The 18,487-nt window shown below is 40.5% G+C and overlaps 1 protein-coding gene across 3 annotated transcripts in view; it reads right to left on the bottom strand.

Moving 5' to 3' along the window:
• HSF2BP (heat shock transcription factor 2 binding protein) overlaps window positions 1-18,487 on the bottom strand; it is a 49,813-nt gene that overhangs the window by 12,443 nt on the left and 18,883 nt on the right. For all 3 annotated transcript variants that reach the window (XM_060234187.1, XM_060234188.1, XM_060234189.1), the window contains exons 6-7: window positions 18,285-18,402; window positions 4,795-4,898 (exon numbers count right to left, since the gene is read on the bottom strand). In XM_060234187.1, the coding sequence (XP_060090170.1) occupies window positions 4,795-4,898; window positions 18,285-18,402 (222 nt within the window). The remainder of the gene's footprint in view (window positions 1-4,794; window positions 4,899-18,284; window positions 18,403-18,487) is intronic.

Raw genomic sequence — 18,487 nt, 5'->3', positions numbered from 1 at the left:
GGCAAACCTCTCATCTACACTCTTCTCTATTCCATAAAGTCAAATTTAGAAAGAAGCCACTCAAGTCCCTAAATGAATAATGGTTTTCAGTTGTAACAACTAGGGGTGTGTATTCAGCATAAACTGAACTGAAAAAATACTGATATTTTTCTGGTATTATAGAAGAAGTAAGAAGAAGAGGAGGATGAGGAGAAGGTAGGATTTATAGCTCACCCTTCACTCGGAGTCTCAAAGCGATTTAGGCTGATTCCACACTCACCTTGCTCCAGGATAGACTTCTGTTTCTGTTCGGAGCAAGCTGGCAATTTCACACCAGCTGCTCTGCGCTGCCTGCCATTTTGCCCTGGGGCAACCTGCGATTTTGCCGCACAGCAGCATAAACATAAAAAAACAGGTTTACAGTGCTGGACGGCAAATCATGGGTTGCCCCAGGGCAAAATGGTGGCGCAAAGCAGCTGGTGCGAAATCACCAGCTTGCTCCAGACAGAAATGGAAGCCTGCCCCAGAGAAAGGTGAGTGCGGAATCAGCCTTACAATCTCCTTTCCCTTCTCCTCTCCACAACAGACACAGGGTGTGGCTGAGAGAACTGCTTTTGAGAGTAGCTCTGCTGAGAACTTGTGGCTGACCCAAGGTCACACCAGCAGCTGCATGTGGAGGAGCGGGGAATGAAATCCGGTTCTCCCAGATGAGAGAACTTAACCGCTACACCAAACTGGCTGAAAATCTGATTTGGCTACCAGTATAGCTGAGCCCAAATAAAAGCTGATTTTTTTTCAACTTTTATTCAGGTATGTTCAACAATACTGCAAGAGAGGATCAGCCAGGATGGTAGGAGCTGAGTTCCTTGCCACCTTGGCTGGGGCTGGCTTCTCTTTGCCGCTCAGTTTCAACTGAGCGGCAAAGAGGAGCAAGCACAAGATTGGACAGCGCAGCAGGATCTGACAGCTCCACACTGCCTTGCTGGGCCTCAGTCCTCTTTGCAGCTCGGGTTAAACTAAGCTGCAAAGACGACGCAGCCCCGGATCAGATAAGGCAGCACAGCGCTTTCAGTTCCTACTGCCCCAGCTGATCCTGTCTTTGTTTTTTCCTTCTCAAGTCCACTGGATCTGGAAAAATTTGGGAATCCGGAATATTTACTAAATGCAAATACCATACCGGTACTGGGATTGGGAATATCAGGAAAATACCAATATACCCAATTCCCAAAAATATTGTTTGTGGGGTTTTTTTGCACATTCCTACGGCCAACCGAACTGCTAATTGTATATACCCTAATACATATTTTGCATCAATGTCCCTTTCCACATTTCAGGCTAGCCCCTTCTAAGCCTTTACATTCACCAAAGAGCTGAAAGGCATTCTAATTTGTGCTTTACTTTAAGCTAAGCCTACATAGATGCTGGGTAATTTTTGAAGTACTGTACTTTAGTGGTTGCTAATATATGTTTTAAGTTTTACTGAATTTCGATTTTAGTACTGTGAATAGGTTAGAAATTTAATAAATGCACTGTGCCCTAAATTGGAAACTAATGGCTCCCAACCAAAGTACACATGTCCAAAACTATATTCAGATTTTTATTTTGCCTTTAAAATAGAGAATTTTTCAGACTCATCTTTCATCACCGCCACTTGTAATATTTTATAATGTTTTCAGATGGTGCCAAGACATTTATGTAAACACTAGATAACACCAAATATGCTATTCCACATTAGAACAGCTTCTCATTGTAATACTCCCTTTTGAATGACGTTTTAATCCCAGATCCCCAAACTGCAAAGTTGGTTGACTTAAAATCTTATGCATATTTTCTCAAAAGGAAGTTTTATTAAGTTCAATGTGATTTATTTATTATTTATTTTCTTGTGGATAGGGTTGGAGCCACAATACATGGAGAAACTATAACATTATACAATTTGGAAACATCTTCTTTGGGAAGTGTATTGGGTACTTTATCGAGCCATAGTAATTTTAGTATCTTAAATTATGCTACTTCTATATGAACAAACTCTAGGTGTGTAAGACAGAGGCAAGAAGGAGATGCAGAAAAGCAGAGGCTGGTTTGTCTAAAATAGATCCATAGAGGGAGTATTAAGAAAACAAAAATTAACTGAATCTTTTCCCTTATCCCAGTTTCTTAGCTTTCTTAGCCTATGAATCAGCTTTGTCTTAAAGGTTTATTTATGTATTTCAAGGTCAACAGAAAGCTATTTCAACTACCGTTTATTTGATTATCCTGCTGACTACTGTGTACAGTTTCAAGTGAATAATATGGCAGAGCTCACGAATTCAAATATTGAAAGCCTATCTGCCTTTAGGTTCTAGGAAAAAAGCCCAAAGAAAAAATCCCATGGACATAAATGCTCACAGGAAAAAAGCCCCCATGGAAACATGCCCCCATGGAAATAAGCGCACATGGAAAGAAGCCCACATGGAATAGGGCCGCCAAATCCAATTCAAGAAATAACTGGGAACTCTGGGGGTGGAGCCAGGAGCAAGATTGTGACAAGAACAACAGAACTCCAAAGAGAGTTCTGGCCATCATATATAAAGGGACCATGCTCCTTTTAAATGCCTTCCCTCCATAGGAAACAATGGATAGGAGCACCTTCTTTTGGGGCTCATAGAATTGGACCCCCTGGTCCAATCCTTTTTAAACTTGGAGGGTATTTTGGTAGAGACACTGGATACTATGCTGCAAATTTGGTGCATCTACCTAAAAAACAGCCCCCCCCCCCAGAGCCCCAGATACCCACGGATCAATTCTCCATTATACCATTTTTTTAATTAATTCCAATTATGTTTATTGATTTTTTTCCTTCCAGATATTTGCCAGAGTCAGTTCTGCTTAGCTTCTTAGATCTATGAGGCCTTAACTACTTCTGCTGTTTAGGAAAGAGAAGCTATCACAGAGCAGGCAGTAATTTGCCTAACCCCCAAACCATACATTTTGATATTTCTGAAAACTATAAGCAACTGATACTTCACGATTCCAGTGTGGAAAAATCCAGACAGAATTCTGGTTTTAGGTGATAGAGAACTTATGCTTGAAATAAACAAAGATACCATCTATGGAGATGGCACCTTTGATAAAGTACCAAATGTGTTTTACCAACTGTACGCATGGCATGCCAAGGGGGGTAATTCATATCCACCATGTATTTACATTTTACTTCAAAAAAAGAACATGGACACCTATAATAGAATGTTTGAAATAATGAAGCTATTGATTCCAGATCTGTCACCTCAAAAGGTTTTAGTGGATTTTGAGAAAGCTTGTATGAAAAAGAGGAAATATGAGGCACTACATTACATGGCTGCCACTTCTGTGCAGCAATATAAGCAGGTGAAAGATAAACTTAGTTGCTTAAAGAGATTGGCTAATTTGCAATGAAGAATTATATCTGAGTTATTATTATTGTTGTTAAGTAATTGTTGCTTTTACTATTAGGGTTAGATAGTCTTTTGTTGTGGTCACTGGTGTACCACAATGTATTAACATTAAAAAGTTTGACAAATTGCAAACTAATAAAGTTAAAGTATTTAATTTTATTTAAATATATTTTTATGTAGAGTTTAATTTCTGTTAATTTCTGTTATTATTGTTTTTTCTTCTTAATAAAGTTCATTGATAACAAAATGGTCACTTCTTGTTGCATGTGAATATGACATATTTTAATCCTAAAATAACAATATAAAAATAACAAAATGGTCACTTTTTGTTGCATGTGAATATGACTTATTTTAATCTTAAAATAACAACAAAATATTATTAATGGTTGTCCACAATTATAAACATCTATACTAGGTGGCTTGTCTAGAGCTGCTCCAGGTAGGCTCACTGATACTTCCTTTCCCCTTCTTGGCTCTTGGCAGCCTGCCCAGGGCAGCTCTAGGCAGACTCATCAAGGCTTCCCTTCTCCCCGCCATTGCCATGCATTGTCTGGGAGCCACTCAAGTGTGGGTCCACAATACTCATGGATGGATTCCCTCCTCCCCAATTTCATGCCAGCCCAGCATGAGTCAGGGGCTTCACCAGGTTGTGCGACCACCATGCAGCCGCTGCTGGGTCCAGCACAACTCCATGGCTGCATGGCCATCACCATCAGGCCCAGCAGAGCTCCTGGGCTGCAGCACTGCCAGGCCCAGAGAAGCTCCCTGGCTGCAACACCACAGCTGAACCCAGTGTGGTTCTCCTGTACTGCCAATGAACGCCAGAAGTAAGCGTGTTCTTTGTGCTTGTGCAGAGAATGCTACTTTACTTTTGGAGGAATTATTTCCCTCTCCTGTATAGTTTTTTTTAATTCAATTTTTTTTGTAAACCTGTAAAATGCCTCAACTTTGCTGAAAAATCTGTTTTGCCTCTTTGTGGGCCCAATCCAGAAATTTAGCTATTCCCAGATGGGGGTTATGGGTAACTATTAGAATATTAAACATATACATAAAACTCAGAACTTAAATTTCAATGTCGTGCAAAGTTTCTCAAACCAGGTAGATCTCTCCTGACACATTCTTTCACAAATCTTTTTCATACATCTCAGCTTGCCCCATTCTCTATCTCTCTTGTAAAATCTATCCTCCCATTCTCACTTGTCCTTTTCAAAACATGTCTTTTTTTGCAAATTATAAGGATTTAGCAACTGATTATTTAAAGTATGGTAATGAGGTTAAAGTGTCTCCCCCCACCCCACCCCCGTACTACATTAAGATAGAATAAATGAGAACTTTGGATGTGTATTCACATTTGTTATCTTGCAAGGTCAGGGTTTGATCCTGCATTCTTTAAAGACCTTACCATTCAGGAGCCACCAGAGTAATGGAAAGAACCCTGGATTTTCACTGATGTACTTCAAGCCTTTCACGTTGATACTTACATTATATAAGGACATCATCATCAACCTGGAATTAAAAAAAAGTTTTAAAGGAACATAGTACAATTCAGTTTTGCAGCTAGAATTCCTCTCTAGACGAGCAGATCCCCATCCTGATAAACTGACATCCGTAAACATTTGTTGACATTCCGGAACCTAGTCTCTGTCCAGCAACAAACAATGTATTTCAAGCATCAAAAAACAAGTAACTAAAGACACCATTTCTACCTCTGGGAAAACCTAACTACATTTATATATCCTTACATCCTCCTTTTTATTAATTTTAAGCCACAGATGCACATTGTTGTACTAACGCAGTGGCAAAATAGTGACAGCAGTTCAGTGCCACTGAACCTGTGAGCATGGCCTTAAATGAACACACAGCACTTTCAGTGAAATCCTCTTAATTGGGAGTCCCCAGTGGACAGCCTATCATCCTGATTAAGCTATTTGTCCTGACAAACAGAAAAGGGCACTTTAAAAAATTAGCCTGAGGAGGCTTAATTTAAAATCCTTTCACACAAGTACAAACCCCTAGACCATTTTATTCTCTCACTTCATTCATTATGTTTATATCCCCAAAAAGTTTGGTTCATTTTTAGGGTGTTTTTTAAACAGCTTCTCTGAATATATTTTATTGAAATTGATTAAAACGTTCATTCTGAAATGTTATATCCAGTATCTGAGGTTCATTCACTGAGCATGTAAAGGTATAATTGTGAGTAATACCAATAAAATCACTGAAGATTATGGTGATTCCTATAGCATACACAATAAAAAACAACTGCTACCAATAAAGGAGGAGCAATAGTGTTACTAAACTTAAGAATTAAAACTTCCTCTTCCCCTAAGCACCAGTCTTGAATTTGGATAGTAAACACAGGGCTTTGTCTTGGTATTAAAAAAAACTAATCCTGAGTTTACAAACTAACACAAAACATGAAGAATTCCGCCTCCTTTCATATACATTTCAGAGAGGTTCTGGAATATTTATTCAAATCACAAAAAGTTACCCAGCATGTAATTTTTTTTTTTACAGTGACCTACTCTTGTCAAAGCACTTGTTACTGTTTACATAGCACTTGGAAAATATACACACTGGATAAGTGCTGTGCTCAGTCAGCTGTTTTCAAAAGCCTCCAGAACTGTGTTTCATAACCAATTGCCTTGCTAGTTTGTGCACTTGCTAGTAACCTGAAAAAACTTTTAAAGTTTTTTAAAGTAAACATATTTCTTTTTCTGTCGTAACAGATGGCCAAAAAGTTAATCTTTACTATCCTTAGAATTCACCTTAGAAAAATTATGGGTTCAGAAAAAGAAATTTAAGCAATTGCTGACATATCAAAACAAAGTTATCTTACATTCTTGTTGTTTAATGTTGCCATAGATTCATTTACAATACATTATTAAGGTCTACACAGAATCCTACTCAAGTCTTTTCAATGAGGCTTATTGCTAGGAAAGTGATTTTAGGATTGCACTGTTAATCTGCTTTGCTTACCAGACACGCCAGCATGGGATGAAATGTTTCCTTGTTGTTAGTCGGAATTTGTTTACACTTTTTAGGTCCTATATTACACACACAATTTCCCTATGCCTTTTGGGAAGAGTGAAGCTATTTCCTTAAATTGCTCAGTTTCTGGAACAGACACTACAATTTTAAATGGTAAGATTCCTAGACTGCAGCCTGAATCCAGTGAGATCTCTCTTGATTCCAGGAAACAAGGTGAATATTTCCCTTCATTTTGCATATGAACCCAGGTCATAACTCCCCCCATAGATGTTTTCTAGTTTAAAAAATGCCCTGAGTGAGGCTGTGGACATCCAGTTTGAAGACTTGAACTCGTTTCCAACTGGCTTAAGATACTTAGCTACTTCCGTCGCTAAGCCAGCGCAAACGTTTTCCTGCATCTTTGCGATTTCCGTTTGCGCTGGCTTAGCGACGGAAGTAGCCGGCGCTTCTGGGTGCGCCGGCGCTTCTGGTGCGAAATCCATGCAGTTTATGTTCCTCCACTATGGTTAGCAGAATAAGAACTTCCTTCATATCTTTACCCTCTGTCAGGACTGGGTTCTGCTGTTCTCCAATGCTCTTATCTCTATGGACAGTCTCTCTTAAACTGGCTTTAGACTTTAGGTCAATTTCTCAGTGAAGAAGCTAAAGTATGATGACACTGGAACACCTGGAGATCTGAACTTCACTGCTAAGTCCCTATGGGTGGAACTGGCCTGGAAAGATGCTATGATATACAGTCCCATAATCTTCTTTTGAAGTCTTTAAATTGTTTCTGCTAAGGGGAAGCTGCCAGCTTGTGACAAATGTGATGAAAAACAGTCTGAGAAAAGAAGATGTAGGAGGATGTCTCAAAGTTTCCATGAAGGGCCATTTCAGCACAATGAATCATCACTACCAGCTCATATTCTACTATCTGTTCTATTGGAACAATCATAGATCATGTAAGGACTACCAAAGACACATCTACCTTGGATAGTTGAAGACTGCTAATTTCATCTAGAACCAAGGAATAAAATCCCATGAAAATGAAACAGCAAAAAATAGGAATGACATTTTAAAGAAAGATTGCCTAGTGACTGTCAATCACTCTGTTTTCTTCCCTATACAATGAAAAATTGCTCAGTAAATACTTCAAGGCAGTGGGGTTGGAACAGGCTCTCTTAGGGTCTAAAAGATCAACTACACAGCTGCTTCTGGCTTCAAGCTCTATTTGGCTGTCCCTCAGATGATACATCATTAGAGAGCTCTTTATGTTCCTGGCCTTTGCTTCTTCTGTCATTCCACCCCCCCACAAAAAAATCTATCTGCCTCAACAGCAGCAAGGTGCTGTGTGAGGAGAAGGTATACTGGCTCTCAGTGACTGCCATAATAAGCTTGCCTTTTTGGAGACAGGAGAACAACTAGAAAAAGCTTCACAACCACTGCCAGACTTTCTAATTTGTTCATGCTTATCCAATTCCTGGGAATGATAATTGGATACTCACCATAAAGGGTCCTTCTCCTCTGAAGATAGGAGGACATCTTGTGGGTGATTCCTAACCTTCTTGCAGATTAGGTTTTTTGTATTTCCTGTTCCTGCTAGAAGTCACCCTCACCTCAGTTCGGCAACTCCGAAAAGCAGTAACACTTAGAGATATAACTAGAGAACAACTGTTTAAAAACTTGCAAAATAGCAAATGATAAACAGGAAGTATACATGACGAACAATAAAGGCAACAGAGAACTTGAGAGAAAGCACAATATACAGTAAACATACTGAACATAATTTAATATCTTTCCAGGCCATTTCTAACATCTTTCTGTTACCCTTGAGTTTCTGTCTTCCTTTTTCTTTTCTTTTTTAAATCTGGAAGGTGGAGATAGCTCCTCGGGAGGGCCAAGATGTCCTCCTATCCTCAGAGGAGAAGGAGCTTTCATGGTTAGTATCCAATGGTTATTCTCCCTCTGAGGCAGAGGACATCTTGTGGGATCTCTTGTGTGCCTACTAAAAAGGGTTTTCGCCATCTCATTCTCCAGAACATGCTGCAGGATTCTACACCAAAAGACCACATCAGGTGAATCATATACATTGATCCTGTAATGTCTTATGAAGGTACATAATGAAGACCAGGTGGCAGCTTTGCACACCTCTTCTACTGATGCTGAACTCTTTAGAGAATGAGCCATAATTCCAGTGGGAACCAGAAGTTTTTGTAAGCCTCTGCAATGCATAATTGAGTGATCTTGCTAATTGCTGCACTGGACATTTTCTTGCCTGTGTAAGGTGGAGATATGTTTATGAACAGGGCATCTGTCTTAATAGATATTTGCTGTTCTGTGAATATAGCACTCTAATGCTCTTCTCACATCCAGAGTATGCCACACCTTCTCCTTAGGATGGACTGTGTGTGAACAGAAGAATGGAAGGCAAATCTCTTGAGCTCTATGGAAAAAAGAGTTGACTTTTGGTTAAAAGGTTGGGTCCATATGAAGAACTACCTTTTCTTTGTGGAATATACAAAGCTCAGACTTTACTGAAAGTGCTCCCAGCTCTGAAACTCTTGTTGAAGATGTGATCACCATCAGAATAGAGCTTTCATTCAAAGATATACCAGAGCCATCTCCTAAATGGGCTCAAATGGAGACTTAGTGAGTGCCAACAATACCATACTAAGCTTTCAAGTAGGAAATCTGTGGACTTGTGGTGTTTGAGAAAGAGTAGCCTCTCTTAAGAAATGTGAGATCTTTAGATAATCTCATTTTATGAATCTTGGGAATAACTGAGGACAATGTAGCAACTTGTCTTCACAGGGTGGCGGCCCGTAAACCCAAAGATAAGTCGTCTTGCAGAAAGGAGAGAATGCCTTTGTTTTGGACAAAGAGGGTCAATGTGTTTTCTACAGCACCAGCAGACAAACACCTTTTATGTAACATTGAATAATCAATGTGTAGAGGGCTTTCTGGAAGCCAGGATGGTGCCTGTCACTGTTGACAAGTAACCTAGATGTAACAACCTTTTCCCTTTCAAGTGGTTAGACGGAACCACTCTGGCTGGGGGTGAAAGACTGGACCCTGATGGGGTAGGTCCTGTGTGATTGGGAGAGTCATAGGCTGTTTCACCGATAATGCTTGTAGATCTGTGAACCACAGTTGTCTTGGCCAGTATGAGGCCACCAGTACTATATCCACTTTGAGCTCCCAAATTCTCTGGATCAGTTTGGGTAGCAGCAGTCTTGGAGGAAATGCGAAGAGAAGTTCCCTCAGCCACAGTGCTGGTAAAGCATCTGTGGCCTCAATCTTGTGGTGGACATATCTTGTATAAAAAGCATTTCAGCTGATGATTGACCAGTGATGCAAATAAATCTACCGCTGGTTCCTTGAAGCGTAAAATGATCTGTTGGAAGACCTTCTTGCTGACAGACTATTTGTCTGGTCTGATCTCCTGATATCCAGAAAAACACCCCTGTACTTATTCCCAAGCCATGCACCCCTGGAATGTGATATTGCAATGTAACCCTAGAATATTAATATGACACAGCAATGCCCATTTGAATTGGAATGGTCTTTCTTGCGCATAAGGGAGAAAAATCCAGTTCCTTCTAGGCCCCAGGCAGGCTGGAATGATGTCAAGTCTGGTTCACAGGCTGGACAGACATGGTGGCCAATGGTGAATGGCTAAGGAGCATCCATCTTTCTGCTCCTGGAAATGAAGAATTCCAGGCCCAGAGAGGGACACGTAGTAGGCAGAGCTGTAAGTTCCTTCACTTCTTTTGGCAACCTGTTAAGTCCTGTTATCAAAATATAAAAAAATAATGGTTACCAGGACTCCTGCAACACAAATAAATGGCTTGTATATATATGTTCTGTTATTCTTCAGGGCAAGACAGCAGAAACACAAAGGCTAAAGGTTAAGTGGCCATCTTGTTGTGAATGTGTGGTATACCTGTAAACTGGTCTCACATTTCTGCCAGGGAATCTGACTTTTAACAAAATTTCTATTTTTCTTTAATTACTGCTAAAGCTATCAAAGTCAACCAATCTCCTGAACACTTGATGGATGCCTATCTGTGTTTGACATTAAGGGAGAAATCTATCACTTTTGGGGAGCTTCAAAGGAATCAGTTTGGAAAAACAGGGCCATAAAAAGTCATTTGGTCAGTGTAATTAAAATTCCTCTATTGGTAGTATGGATCTATGACACAATGATCTTTGATTGGATATTACACATATGACACTGATTTTCCATTGGTGTGACACTCTGCTTCCTCATTGGGTAACTGAATTGCTTTATGTGACGTAATTTACCCTAGAAAACAGGCAATCCCACCTGTCAGGATTGGGAATTCCTCCATCCTCTCCTCCCTCCATCCCTTCCTGCCCTCACCCCCTCCCTTCTCAAGAGAAATCTCCTTCCAGAGGCCTTGTGTTTCCTCTGACTGAGCCTACTCTACAAGATCTAGGTATTGTATCACCTCTCTCCCCATCCATACTTATTCAGCTAACCACTGTATTCCTCTTGTATGCTTGAAATTGTTTGATTGGGATGCAACTATTTGAAAACCTATACCTATAATAAAATCCATTATTAACCAAAGGATTTTCAGTGGTCTATCTCCATAAACATTGACAGAGATTCTTGCTCACCTCACCTCTCATAGACTCATTATTTTGAGCTAAGAAATATTAATATTCCCCAATAAAAGGTTAGTTGAGGTGCAACACTCCTGACGACTCAGCCAATCCACTTGAACATTGACCATTCCTTTCACATGTTCTGCCTTAGTAGAGGCAAAATGAACTTGTGCCCATGTGAAGAGTTTGCATGCTTCCCTGTGTAAAGCTGTTAATCTGGAGCCCCCCTTGTTTGTTTATATATGCCTTGACTAAAATATTGTCTGTCCCAGCGAGGATGTGTGCCCTGCTGATCTTGGGTGTAAATGCACTGATTGCCCTGAATTCTAGTACATCGATCGGAAGCTTGAGTTCCTCTGTAGACCAGCAGATCTCCATCCTGATAAATTGACATCTGTAAATATTTGTTGACATTCCAGAACCTAGAAAATGTTCTCCCTTGTGTCAAATTGGACGTCTTAGTCCACCATTGGAGGCTGCACGTCACCATTAGGGGTACTCTGAAAGAGATGCCCACTTTCTTGGAAATCAAACTCTGATACGGATGAAGAAAACCTTGCAATTGTCTTATGTGAAATCTCTCCAACTGTATTGTATCTATGATGGAGATCAGTAGTCCCTGCAATTTGGCTGATGTCATTAAACAAACAAATTTGCTTTTGATGACCAAGGACACTGCTTCTTTGATATGGCAAGTACAGACGAACTGTCTGAGTTTCTATCATCATGCCAAGGTGCTCCAGATGATGTTGGTATAAATGAGCTCTTGCTTAAGTTTACAATCAATAGCTCTAGTATTATCCATCAATAGCTCTAGTATTATCTTCAGGTAGCATCTAAACCAGTTTTCCCAACCACACTATACTAGCCCGTGCTATCATGGAGCCAACTGCAGAAGCTGTAAGGATCATGCTAAATATAGCAAACCATGGAGCAAAACTAACTCAAATAAAGAAACCTCACCTCTTCATGAAAAAAATAACCACAATTTTAGAAATGATATAGGAAATATATTAATACAAATGAATAACAGATACCAGTGTGCAAAATCATATCATTTTCCACACATAGTAACAAACATACCAATTTCTAGTAAAATGCTCAATTAAATTCCAACTATGAATCACTAGTCTGTATAGGCAACACAACAGACAGCTAATGAAATAAATAATCTATATCCAACAGATTGCTGGTCCTTTGTATACGTTTCAGAATAAATCCTTCTTCCAGGGATCAGATGAAATAAAGCTGTCCAAATATAGTCTATTGGCTGCATAGGTTTAGTTGCATGCACTTGCTGCTTGTGTGCCTTTAAATCTGAAGCCATTCCCAGCAGTAAGTAGAAAACAGTTCAATATCTCTTAAAAAACAACAAGGAGGTGAGGTTCCTTTATTCCAGCTTTAAGAATCATGGCAGAACTTTTGTGCACCTTTCTTAGCACAAATTCTGCTTTTTTGTCTAGGGCTTCCTTTATGGTATCCTGACTGGCTATAGCTTTGAAGTACAGTAATAGGAGCATCCACCAGGGGTACCTTCAAAAAGTCATTAGTAAACAAGTGACACTTTTTCAAGAAACCTGGATATTGCTTATTTGCAAAGGGCTTTCTCCATTCTGCTTTCATTTGTCTCTCAAAGTATGCTGGAAAAGGATATGCTTTGCCCAGAGGCTGCCTGTTTAGGGAAAAATTCAGCATCCCATTCCTTATGCCTCTTGCTAGGTTTCTCCTCCTCCTCCTCCTCCATATCCAGATCATCATGCTGATCTAAAGCTACAAGGGTCTTTGACAATAAGTAATTATAGCCATCTGTCTTAAAGAACCAAAGTAAGCGTTCAGGGACCTCTATTTCAGTCTCTTTTTTCTCTGATAGCAACTCCCCCTTCCTCTCTTATCACTATGTCTTATGCACTGCTCATCACCCAGCACTGGGGAGTAACCTCTGTCCTGTCAAGTATTTGCTTCTGAGCCACCTTTATGGGCCAGTTGGAACTACGAGGCACCTTTGGTCTTCTAGGTGGAGAGGGAGAAGATCATGAAAAGGAGGAGGGGGACCTGTGTCTTCTCCTTCCCTTCTTCTTACAACAGTTGTGAAAACCTTCCATCAACTGATCCCTAAGAGTAAAATGAGTACCCAGCTTGCTGGGGGTAAAGTGTAGATGACTGGAGAAGATAATGGCAAACCACCCCATAAAAAGTCTGCCATGAAAACGTTGTCATGTGACATCACCCCAGAGTCAGAAATGACTGGTGCTTGCACAACCTTTTTTTTAAGAGTAGACAAGAATTCAGGAGGAATAAGCACACAGCCCCTTGGGCAGAGCCCTGCATAGCCTCTAGGTTAGGGGTGTCAAACATGCAGCCCGGGGGCTGAATCAGGCCCCCAGATGGCTCCTATCAGGCCCCCGAGCAACTAGCTGTCATCTACTTCGTTCTCCCTCTTTCTTGCCTCCTTCTGCATAACAGCTTGCTTTGCAAGGCTTGCTCAATCACACAGAAGCTAGAACAAAATCTCTATTTTCTCCACTGGCTGAAGCTCCTCCCTAGGGAGGAAGGGGGGGAAGGCAGAGCTTGTTTTTCCAGGCTCAGTCGAACAGCAGAGCTACTGAGCCAAGCCTCTCTCCCTTCTGTTGGCTGAGGCTCCCCACCCCCTGGGAAAGAGCCGGAGTTTCCTTTACCCATGTTCCCTGGATCCCATGAGAGAAATACAAAGAAAGCACCTTTAAGAGCAATGAGTGCTAACGTTTTAAGCATGTTTTAAGGATTGTTTTTTAAAAAAAATTAATTCTGTTTGTGTCCTTTATAAAGTTTATATCTCTGCTACCTAATCTTAAATAGGCACACACATGGCCTGGCTGACATAGCTCAGCACGACCTGACATGGCCCGGCCCAACAAGGTCTCATTTACGTCATATCTGGCCCTCATAACAAATGAGTTCAACACCCCTGGGTTCTATGATCTGGGGACTGAAATAAGCCTTGCTTACTCACATAGCTCAGCAACCATGCCTTGACATGCCGTCTCTGACTCCTGATGGGTTTCCCTGCTTTCTGTTCTCCACCATGGCTTCCTTGTGGCTGTGGCCACTGTTGGCACCCTTTTTAGAAGAGCCACATAATGGTGGTACCATCAGCGAAGTCCAAACAAGCCTGCTATGGGCAGGGGTCGTTTTGTAGAAAAATAGGTGGTGGAGCTCATTAGCATAACTCAATCGCATATGCTGCCTCCCCAGCCAAAAGTAATCCTATGCAAGAAAGGAGAGTCTTGGGCGAGCGAGGCCTGCTTGGGCTGGCTAGAGATCCAGCCAGCCCAAGCAGGCCTCACTCACCTGGGGCTCTCCAGGGCCGCCCCCCGCAGTCAAAAGGCCAGCAAGCCACCCACTGCCCAAAATTGCATAAGAAGTGGAGAAAGGATGGTGCGGGCTTCTCCAGGGATTAATGAGGGCTGCTGGGGGTGTGATGTGATGTCACCCCAGAGTCGGAAATGACTGCTTTATTTAACTGCTCTATTTGCTTCTCTTCTGCATCTCTATCTTTCCTCTGCCCCAGAAGGGTCTTAATTATTACACTGCTATCCTTCTGTGGATTTCAGAGCGACATGCATAGTTCTCTTCCATTTTATCTCAATACACAATGTTCTCCTGCCTTCAGAGGGAGAACACAAATAAATAACATTCATTACCATCTACCATCCACCCTGGTGGCTGACTGGCTGCCTGGTCTCCTGATCTAGGGATTGTTATGCAGCTGCACCTACTATTCAATGGACAAGGAAGGTGGGGAGGAAGAGAGGGAACCCTCAGAAAGGTTCAGGAGCTGTGCTCCTGTGAGCTCCTGCTGAATCTGAGGCCTGGCTATGGGTCTTGTCAGCTCTGCCTTTTTGCCAGACTAGTGTCAGAGACTCCTGTGCACTGGTCAAAAGGAACCCATCTGTCTTGCTTCTGGGCATGTAATAGCAGCCAGTGATGAGGTGAAAGTTCTCAAGTCCCATGGTTGAGTCGTCCTCTTAAAAGTATAGGGCGAGAAAATGGCTGCTGGAAGATAAACAACAGTTGAGAGCAAAATATAGGAAAGATAGAGATGCGGAAGAGAAGCAAATAGAGCAGTTAAATGAAATTAAAAGTAAACTAGTATGAATATAAAAAACAAAGGATGTAAGAAAACAAGAATCTGAAATTCTAATGAAGCAAACAGGGTAAGGCAATGTCTGACCTAGGTGCTCTTCCTACTAAGGCAGGAAAAGAATTGAGGTGAGGATGACTCCTGCAAGAAGGTTAAGAATCACCCATAAGTTGTCCTCTGCCCCAGAAGGGTCTTAATTATTGCACTGCTATCCTTCTGTCTGGAGTTCAGAGCGACATACATAATTATCTTCCATTTTATCTCATAAGAACATAAGAGAAGCCATGTTGGATCAGGCCAATGGCCCATCCAGTCCAACACTCTGTGTCACACAGCGGCCCAAAAAAATTATATATATATATATATACACACACACACACTGTGGCTACTAGCCACTGATGGACCTCTGTTCCATATTTTTATCTAAACCCCTCTTGAAGGTGTATCTCAATACACAATGTTCTCCTGCCTTCAGAGGGAGAACGTGAATGCCTAACATTCATTACCATCCACCAAGGCAAAATTATATTAAACTTCTTACAATGAAAAGGAATATTACCACTGGACATGGTCTCACTGTCTGTTTACCAATGGAACTGCCAAAACAGATTTAAAATTATACACAAAGACAAGGCTGTTGTCTGTGCTTTTTTTTGAAAAGAACTAAGGAGTTGGTTGTGGTGAATTCAGAAAAGAAATGTGGAAAAGAAATGTTGGAAAGGGTATATTCTTAGAGTTTAAAGTTCTGTTAAGCTGTCAAACACTCAAATCTGAAATAGAAACAGACTGTACACAACCACCTAGGCACACAGCCTGGGAATGGCCCCCTATGGTACCTCCTCCAGTCATCAACTGCTTGCTCATTCTCTGCACTACAAAATGCTATTCCTATTTTTAAGATGTCTAAACATTTCCATTAGGTATCTAATTTTAGTTATATCTTTACACAAAATGTTCTGTTAGCCAAGAAAATACAGATTTATGACAGGTGTATTTTTTATAAAACCTCTGGCACCCTCTGCTGACCGTCCTTTGTAACAAACTGCAAAAACAAATGAAATAGTCTATAACCCTACGCCAAAGGATAAGTGGACACAAATCTGACATCAAGACTCACAAGACTGAGAAATCTGTAGGAGAACTCTTCGGTCTTCCAGGACATTCAATGGGTAACCTCAAAGTAGCTGTTTTATTGCAAGAGAACTTCAGGAATGGACTAGAACAACAACTATTACAACACTCAGAACAATGGAGTCCCAGGACTCAAACTTTGTTCTGCTGCATCAGACCAACATGGCTACCCACCTGAAAACTTATTAAGTTATTTTCAACAACAAGCAAAACAAAGCATTGTTAATAAAGAATGACTTGATCCTATCCTTCCACAATCACAGAAGAATTCATGGAAAGGATATCTGCCACCTCCAGGTTTCCAATCCAGTGTAGAAAGCAGAAAAGGGAATTGGCTGAAATTTTCATCCCCTTTACAAGTTTTTGCTCCATTCAGAGTGCCTGTGCTAGAGCACTGGGGAAGAGAGCAGTTTCTGCTATTTCACCCTTTTTGCCACATCACTGCCAGTGCTGTTTCAGTGACTATTCCTGAGGATTCTTTGATCCTCAGGATTGCTTTTGTGGGCAGCATGGTAGGAGGGCTGCACTAGGAATACTTAAAATACTTAAAAAAAGCAATTATGTCACCCTCTCCACTTCCTTTTCTCCAGACTAAACATTCCCAAGTTCCTCAGCCTTGATCTCCAGGCTCCTGATCATCTTCTTCACTCTCTTTTGCACCTGCTCCATTCTGCCTACATCCTTTTTGAACTGAACCCTCCAGAACCGCACACAGTACTCCAGGTGCACCCTGACCAATGCAGCATGATTGGGATGTTATGCGAATTGGGAATTTAACTATTGTATGCAATAATTGTTTGATTGGTAGTATGGACTTAGTCAGCATGATTACAGCTAATAACTATTTTTCATTCATCATGTTAAGAGAAGAGTGGTTCTAATTTTTTGTTACACAGAATTGTGATGGACAGTTTCATGTTCTGTCCATCACAAGTCTCAGCCAATCTCTTTCAGACAGTGGTTTGGAATGTTGAAAAGAGATTTTCATGTTGAAAAGAGTCCATCATGGGAAAGGACAGAATATAAATCTACTAAATAAATAACTAAAAATTTTAAAAGGAGGTGTTTGACAGTTTAACTGCTGAACAACTGAGTTGGGGTTATTAGATTTTGGTGGAAGAAGGGAGTAGTTAATCAGGGAGTTTTGGGGGGCTTAAGGTATTTTGATGTGGCTCCTGCCAAAAACAGTTAGAAGAGGGGGGTATTAAAAATAAGTTTGTCAAATGTAATATTTAAGTCCTTAGTTTCTAGGCCTGGAGACGGGGTGTCATTGCAACAAAGGGTGACAGTAGCTGCTAATAACATCCTTTCCAATGTCAAGTTAATGAGCAATAAATGCTTTCTAATATTTCACTATTAAATTATCATCAGTGGAATCCTAAGCATAGTTACATTATACTAAGCCCACTGACTTTAGTGGCCTTAGAAGGTTGTAACTGTTTAGGATTGCACTGCATGTCTCATTATGAACATGCACATTTTAACATCTGAGATAATCATGGTAAAGTTTCTTATGTTTCCTTTCTCTTTTAATGTAATGGTCTTCCCCCCCTTGGCCACATCTTGGTATTATATTTTACTATAATATTTTAGATGCTTTATGGAAAAAAAAACTCTTGGCAAAACAACCTGAGAAGAGTTAATACACAACCATCCTAACTGTAATCAAATAAAGAGCTACAAGAAAAATTAGTATTAATATATCTGCAATATAAACCATTTTTCTCCAATAAAGCAATTAAAAGGCTAATATGATAAAGATAGAATATAGAATGTAATGTAATACTTAGTACTTACATAGCATTCTCCTAGGTACTTAAAACATATAAAATACTCTTACAACAATCCATAAAGGAGGCCTGTATTCTTATCACTTGTAACAGAGATTGGGGAGGAGGGACTGGAAAGAGGGAGTTTGAATTTGAGGAACAATGGCTTCCTGAAATTGTGGAAGTTATACCATTCCATCACACTATCATTATATTAGCTCCAGTACATTAAACGATAAGATGCACTAAAAAAATATTCATTTATCATACACTTTCAGTTTGGTGCAGCATCCCGGCTTCAAGTCTCCTAGAAGTTGCATCATTGTGTCCAACAACACTTTATTTGAATTAACCAGAAATTCACGACCACACACTAAAGCAGCAATGTCTAAAAGAAGAACACAAAAGCGTAAAACTACAGACAGACAGAGAGAGATAATTTTATAATCTAGCTATATCTTAGCAGTAATACT

This window comes from Heteronotia binoei, chromosome 3 (genome assembly GCF_032191835.1).
Source record: "Heteronotia binoei isolate CCM8104 ecotype False Entrance Well chromosome 3, APGP_CSIRO_Hbin_v1, whole genome shotgun sequence".
Classification (NCBI taxonomy): Eukaryota; Metazoa; Chordata; class Lepidosauria; order Squamata; family Gekkonidae; genus Heteronotia; species Heteronotia binoei.
Note: the sequence above shows the minus strand (reverse complement) of the source record. Positions and strands in the feature narration are given on the sequence as shown.